At 30.0% G+C, this 8,393-nt stretch overlaps 1 protein-coding gene across 1 annotated transcript in view; it reads left to right on the top strand.

Annotated features, from left to right (window-relative positions):
* Positions 1 to 6,574: 6,574 nt before the first annotated feature.
* Positions 6,575 to 8,393, top strand: part of dsb (scavenger receptor class B member debris buster) — a 110,518-nt gene continuing 108,699 nt past the window's right edge. The window contains exon 1 of the mRNA XM_085957110.1: positions 6,575 to 6,719. Coding sequence (XP_085813236.1) covers positions 6,575 to 6,719 — 145 coding nt within the window. The remainder of the gene's footprint in view (positions 6,720 to 8,393) is intronic.

Genomic DNA, 8,393 nt, shown 5'->3' with positions numbered 1-8,393 from the left:
TAAAAATAATGTTAGATGTTATAATGAAAAATACATTATATTTCAGCGTTTTATCGACTTAATATTATAATAAAGCTTAAACATGTATATTATTATGCATAAATGCGTATTTTAAGATAGTATGAAATTAAAAACAAAATATTAAGTAAGTTATCTGCTAAGTATAAATGTTTCAGTAGTTTGATTGATAAACTACTTAGGTACTGGGCGCTGGACGAAATCCCGAAGGCCGAAATCCCGAATGCTGAAATCCCGAATGGCCGAAATCCCGAAAAATAAAAAAATACAAACATCAATAATTGCGCAATTTTTGCAAGAGAGACAAAAACCCATTTTTTGTGGAAATATAAAAAAAAATGTAAAATATACACATCAATAATTGCGCAATCATGCGCGCAATTTTTGTAAGAGAGACAAATCCCATTTTTGCGGAAAATGGGTTTTCCGATTGCACAATTTTTTTTCAGGAGAGACCATTTTATAGAACGAATGGATTTTGTGTCTCTTGCAAAAATTGCGCAATTTACGGTTGCGCAATTACTGATGTTTGTATTTTACATTTTTTTTTATATTTCCACAAAAAATGGGTTTTTTGTCTCTTGCAAAAATTGCGCAATTATTGGTGTTTGTATTATTTTTATTTTTCGGGATTTCGGCCTTCGGGATTCCGGCCATTCGGGATTTCAGCGTTCGGGATTTCGGTATTCGGGATTTCGGCTTTCGGGATTTCGGCTTTCGGAATTTCGGCCATTCGGGATTTCGGCCATTCGGGATTTCAGCATTCGGGATTTCGGCCTTCGGGATTTCGTCCAGCACCCAGTACCTAAGTAGTTTATCAATCAAACTACTGAAACATTTATACTTAGCAGATAACTTACTTAATATTTTGTTTTTAATTTCATACTATCTTAAAATACGCATTTATGCATAATAATATACATGTTTAAGCTTTATTATAATATTAAGTCGATAAAACGCTGAAATATAATGTATTTTTCATTCTAACATCTAACATTATTTTTAATATTTGTTGTAAATATAAATAAGTACCCGTGTATAGACAATAAATTAATTGATTATGCACATCTTTAAGTTTTAGCGAGGGAAGACTTATTTTCTTTTAATAAACATCATAAGGCATAATAATTATTCTCAATCTATATTAAAAATGTGTCAAGTGCGAAATGTATAAGGTACAACTACTGAGAAGATAGAAGCATATTAAACTGACTTGCTTACTTACTCCAACAAATCGTAACGTACGTCTATTCCTTTGCGCATTTAATTCAACTGTGCGGCGTCCAATCCTCCCGGAGGCCAATTGGGTCGGCGTCGAATTGGGTCGGCGTCCAATTGGGCCGGCGTCCGATTGTACCGGCGGCCAATTACCGGAGGCCAATCGGCGGAGGCCAGTTCGCGGTGCCAAATCGTCCTAGACCCGAGTGAAAATCTTCCTGTATTCTCATTTCATGTTCTACTACTAGCACTTAATATTAATAATATATCATTTTGAAGATGAAATAAATAATATATTTAAATATAAAATTACACATAATATGACAATTATAATTTAAAAGGTTTGATTCAAAAACTTTTATTGTTTCATTGTTAATGATATAAATCTTTTTACAATTTAGCAAGAAAACCTCCAAATAAAATAAAGCACGATACAGATAATATTATGTGCGCACTTAAAAAAATAGTTAATTTAAAAATTTTACACATCTTACAATAATTTATTAGGTATATTTTTTTTACTAAAATTTTATTATTTTTCTTTTTATCGTCCTTAAACACTGGAAATGTGCGTGCCTTAAACCGCCTCTGGGATACGACTATAATAACGTTACGGTTATGAAACAGCGTTTCAAAAGCCAATGAAAAACTACCGGAATAAAATAATCGAAACATGTGGGTCGGGTCATCCATATATTATAACATCACATTTCAAAACGGGGGTGGTGTCTGCAATGCGATTATTTATGATGAACGGGATAGAAGATAGGAAGCGTGATGTCATAAAACTAACAAAATATAAACTGAGAATAAGGTATTCCATGAGAATAGGTATTATGCAGAATGAAATCAATAATTATTATAAAAGATTTTATCTTTTAACGAGTAGGTTATGTGAATTCAAAAATGTGACATACTTTATACAGGACGAATCAAAAATTCTGAAAATCATATGATGTCATTTATATACGACCCCATTATGTACCTACATATTACAACATATTTGAACATGTTCAGCTTCCGCTAAGAGAGTGGACTCGAAGAAGAAGCAAAATAAGTATTTATTTATATTTAAAAATAAACATCAAAAATTAACAGTGATTTTTAATAGTACCCACCTACCTAGGTACTTGTTGATCTAATGGAAATTTTAATAAGAATTGGTCTCAATTAACCTTACATGGATCATTGGTCACCTTCCTTATACCGAGGCACTTCTGAGGCATTAATACCGCCTACTCAAAGCACCTGTCTCAAAAATCAAAATATCTGCATACTATCCATTACCGGTAGGCAATTAAATTATTTGCAAACTACTTCACCTTGTGGGATTCGATCGAGGGACCCTGATGTGGAAAGAACTCTACACGGGCCAGTGTACCTACTGAAGTGAATAATTATTGGCCTTCGATGGTGTACAACAAAATTTTTATTTATTGCTCTCTGTAAATATTTGCCCGGACCGCAAAAGATATCAACGCACGGGTAAACTCGAAACCTGTGCCAAGTGATAATCATAATGATAAATTCATTTTTTATAAGTGAAGGTTGTGAATTTCGGAGATAATAATTCGAGAAAAATATCCAAAATGAAGGTTAATTTACTCATTTTTTAAAAAAAAATAAAAAATGTTGAATTTCTTTACAGAGAAATCGCATCTTGCTATTCGGATGTCTAAATGCGCTCCATCCTAACATGGTATACAAAATATCTCCTAACATAGTATAATAGTCTATTGGTACTTTTTGTTAGAGATATGTGTACATACTATTATATATATACGTATAGATCATCATTTTATATTGTCAAAATCGGCCTCAGTTTAATAAATGTGAAAAAATACCATTAATAAAAATAATATCATCAGTTAGTAGATCAATCTATTAGTGGATGAATAGCTGATCCCAGCTGATTCGATCATTTTTGCCCTATAAGTTACGTTGCTATGTATTTCTACCGAACACAACTATGTCATGGAGTCAATCTTTTAAAATAAAAAGTGTCTATAATATGCAAAAACAAAAAAAAATCAGGAGAAATGAAAAACACTTAGCGAAATAAATAACAACAATTTAATGTTTATGAGTATACTTTGAAATATAAACATTTCCTTATCTTAAAAACAATATTTTAATAGAATTGAGAGTAGAGCAAACAATAAAAAAATATCAAATAAAAAAAATCAAAGTAAAAGTATCAAATGTTACATCGCATGTAGACCCCTCTTCCACGTTATCCAACCTTTATGAACGAATTTTGATAATAAGTGTGGCGATATTATGAAAATTAAATCCCCCACGTTGTGTACACTGTTATAGGCCCTTTAAACACAATAAAATCACTTTTAATGCCAGTGTATATAGATCCCTTTTATAGGGATGCATTCAATTACTGTATCACTACATGACAATAATTTCACAGCGACTATCTTATCTTTTAGTTTTATATTCTGATTATTTCCATTTAAATAAAGTATTCAAAATCAAACAGGGATCATATAGTTAGCGGTTTCAAACAATGGAACAGATTATAGTTTTTTTTCGAAAAATGGATGTTAGCCACTTGTTCAGCCTAAAGAATATCTGTATTTGCCAGACCCATGATTCGAACCTGGGACCCACGACATTATATTATGCCGACGCGTAAACCACTATATATTACCAACATGATAATTTTAATTCAATTTACTAATAATTACCACGTTTTTCTTAGCTCGTATTCTTATTTTTCCGGTGGTTGTTTATCCAGTATAAATCTTGCAATCAATTTTTAACTGAATTCCCGACTAGCTAGACATTTGAAACTTTTAGAATATATCAGAACACGATGCCAATGCATTCTTTTATACTTTCAGCCATATTTAAGTAGAATTGAATTAATTTTCAGTTAATTCTGTTTTGTATACAAATTTATTTCGGAAGAAATCCATAATTCAATCCACTAATATTGGTTGCTAAGGAGGTGGTCCTAGCAAGTAAATTATTAATATATAAGTGCGTTAATATGGAAATCAAAATGATATTTCAGTATTCTATATTTGTTTGTTTGTTGCAAAATAGCAAAAAATGATTTGTTGACAATTGCCTTATTTGTCTTAAATTATTAATACATAGAATTATGAAGTTTATAATATGATTCAACAGAAAATTTAAAAACTTGGTAAATAAAAAGTTCTTTTTATCTTTTAATTATTTTTAAATTACCTAACATTATTTATTGACTGTGCCGTGCCTACTTGATCTAAATTGAATTTATATTCAAACGTATATGACTTATGTACGTAGATTTAAAGTTAAACATAAAACCATGTTTATATTTTTTGTGACATGTAGTTAACTGTTTGGCATCTTAATACCTTTATGTATATAACAATATGTATGTTGTGTGTATTCTTTTCATTATTATCTATTTTTTAAAGACAACATTTTTTTCTTCAGCTCGTAAGATCTCGTTAAAGTTCCATTTCACTAACCTTGTAAGAATGTCACCATATTATCTGTAGTATGTTCGCAAATCAATGGTTTTCAGTTGGACAGTCTGTGTTCTTCGAGTGAGATAGTCAGAGATGTTAAGTTGTTTCCATAATGCTTACCTTGCACTTATACCGTGTTTTTCATATTTGTTTATCATTAGTAAATACTGCTTTTGACTTAGGAAAGCATTATTTCTATCATCGCATAGATACACATTCGAAGTATTAAAATAAAAATGACTCATCAATAATGATTCATAAATGCAAGACAAGGAAAACTTTTCCTCCCACAAAATATTAGCGAAAATTCTAAATGAAGTACATATTCTTCGGTACTTACATTTTTTTAATCAATTCACAGAAAGAACTTCTTAAACTAAAAGCTAACATTACATATTATTTAAATCTCATCAAAGCAGGCAAATAATGTTAATATTTTAATGTATAAGCCTAATATTACCGTGATTTATGTCACATTATTTTTAACCTTGCTACACATCAGTCGTATTTTAAATAAACGTACAGCGTGTGTATATTTCATTTCGGTGACCTAAACATTATTTTTATTAATTATATTGAACACGCATTAACGCGATAGAACTTCAATATTTTATATGTAATTATAAAATTATCTACTTTGAGTGCAAACTAATCTAATAATGATATCTAAAAGTGAATTATTTTTTATTGAAAGCTCAATTTTTGTCGCAGAATTTCATATTTCATATATTCGTTTATATATATATTTCGTTTGTTATACATAACATTGGTATAGTGAATTAATATTTGTATATTATTTTTTTAATATGTAAACCTAGTTAAAAAGGAAAGTCTGCAATTATAGTACATACTAAAATTATTTGTTTTAATAATTATATAGTTGGATAGTATTATGTAATTCTAGTTTTTTTTAGATTAAAGAAATGTTTAAAATTATCGATGTAGTATTAAACATTGTTTTAATGGTGTTCACTGTCAAATTTTTGTGGAACGATTATATTGATTACTACTAACACGACTAAATTAAATGTAATATTATATAATTATGAACGATAAATTGTTTTATACTCATCTTAATTGACATACATTGTAAAGTTTATTTTATTCGTCAGGTTTATTGACTAAAAAACTGTTATTAAATTATGTTTTTTTTTGTTTATTTCAGATTGTCGCGACGAATGACCGCTGAGGCGTAACAATAGAAAAAAAACATTTTTTCCCGCCAAAATTGCATTTTTCCTGCATTCAAATAAATAAATAACCATGATAAGACACCATTCGGTCACACATAAAAAGAAGCACGGAAAAACAGAACATTGCGAACACACTCTAAACTAATAGGTATCATTTTAGTACTAATAAAAGAGCAATTAAAAAAATGTGAATCAAATCACTTTAACGGCTATTTTTTTATCGTAGAAAAAAATAGCTGGAAATATGTGTTGGATTCATTAATTAATAATTAATTGTCTAATAAAAAAAGTTTTTAATCCATAAAAATACAGTGCTTATAGTATTATTTATTTTAAAATTAAACGTATTATAAACCCATTAAAATTTATATACGAGAAGTATTATTAAATTGACAGTATAAAAATGTAAAAAGTGTTGAAAAAGTATAAGTATTAAAATTTCTAAATACCGTGGAATATTAATTAAAAAGTGCCTTATATTAAAAAAACTATTTTGGTAAATTTACCTCACGTGTTTAATTAATAATAACTGTTTTTTTAATATTTTAAATCATTTTCATTGAATGGAAAGTGACATCTATTGAATTTGCCGTAAGCAATAATTTAATTAAAATTTAAAGCGTGCCACTAAGTTAATTTATTGTGATTGTAAATAATAGTAAATAAATAAAAATGGGGCTGCATAAACAGTATATGAAAGTGGGCCAAAGCGCCAAGAATAAGCTGTTCGGGATAGGGGCCGGGGGAGAGTTTGGGGAGAGAAATAGCAACACTCCGCTCAACATGCTGATTTCGGAGCAAGGGAAAATCAACCAAGGTTTGTGCCAACATATTTTATTTAACTATTTTACTATTAAAGTATTTGTAACACATTAAACGAATTATTTGTTACAGCTTACAAAATTACGCAACGTGTCTAAAGAAATTACATAGGTAGACTATACATTTTATAATTTTGAACTTTTTGCTACACTGATACGCCTCTTTGCCTGATTACCTCGCATAAAATTAGATCAAATTATATTCATTGTTATTAATATACCGTAGAAATAAATAAATAAACTGACAATACGTCAAAAAATATATTTTTAGAATATATTACATCGTTTTCACCCTAGAGCCGGAGTACAAAGTTATGAAGCACATACTTTACAATGCTTTGAAAAAAGAACTACCTAATTTAATGTATTGTAGTGTTAATATTAATACTATCGACCGATGGTACATAATGGAATTTGAATTTAAATTCTTTGGATTTAAGTTTTGTACTATTCTATTTGAGTCGTTTTTTGCGGCCCGGGTTTCGCCTTTCGGAATCTTCAGGCGCTGTGTATACTCACCACTGACAACAAACACTTATATTATGTAAATGACATTATTTCATAATCCTTATTAGTCAGGGTCAATATACTGCTGGATGAAAGTCCCCCTAGCATCTTCCACTCTTCTCGGTCTATAGTAGTTTGTTTCCATGTACATCTACAGAACTTATGAGTTCATTATATATTCGGCAGTTTTTACGACAATCCTGTGGCTGTTTAGTGCCGCTTGGTTACCACTGTATGACGGCATCAGTCCATCAATAAATTTTGTCCGCTCACCGAGTGATATTTCTAGCCCATTGCCATTTCATTTGCTTAAAAACCTCTTTCATATAGCGCAATCTTGTCTGCCTTCTTCATAATAATCGGTAATTAGTTTCCTTGTAAACTTAGCGGTTTTTGTGGCGTGGTTTTCCATATTCTCTCACATATCTGCTATATTTGGTAAATTGCGAGATATAAGGGGTAGTGCGCTTGGATTTAATGTGGTAATGTATAAATTTTCCCATATAGATTACCACATCTGAAAAGAGTTCATTTGTTTTCTCTTCCATTGCTTTGTTGTATCGGTTGATATCGACTGCCTAATCTGCAAACCAGCTAACTGCACTTTTGACCAAAAATAAAATGTTGATGTCATTTTATTATAAAGCATGTTTTATATGCTCATGCAAATTGTAAAATCCCTAAACTTATAAATAAATGCGTTATAGTTATTCACACAAAACAGCCAACTGCAGTTGCCAAATTTCCAATGAACAACTTTGCTTTTTTATATAAATTTCCTTTATATTTAAAAGGGAAACTAAAATAGTATATTAATTCATAGTGGAGCTTTTTTGCAAAAAAAAAGTGTATTTTTGGAATTGTCAAATTCTGTTCGATAATAAAATTATTAAGTTTTTTCTCTTTCCTGATCAATTTGCTCAAATGGAGTTAGCCGGTTTGCAGAATAAGCAGTCGATATATATTATATATTCTTTATAACACCACAACAGGCCTAACGACAATAGTGTTAGTAATAGAAGTTTAATAATCAAAAACACCCAGGCTTTGAGAAAATCACATAAATATAATTATTGTAACTTCACCGGGATCGAACCTGGAGCTCTCAGATGAAAGACTAGCGCCTTGCGCATTACATTATGAAAGTTACACTGTTAATGCAT

This window comes from Rhyacophila brunnea, unplaced genomic scaffold (genome assembly GCF_057557595.1).
Source record: "Rhyacophila brunnea isolate RB1 unplaced genomic scaffold, BYU_Rbru_1.0 scaffold_6, whole genome shotgun sequence".
Taxonomy (NCBI): domain Eukaryota; kingdom Metazoa; phylum Arthropoda; class Insecta; order Trichoptera; family Rhyacophilidae; genus Rhyacophila; species Rhyacophila brunnea.
Note: the sequence above shows the minus strand (reverse complement) of the source record. Positions and strands in the feature narration are given on the sequence as shown.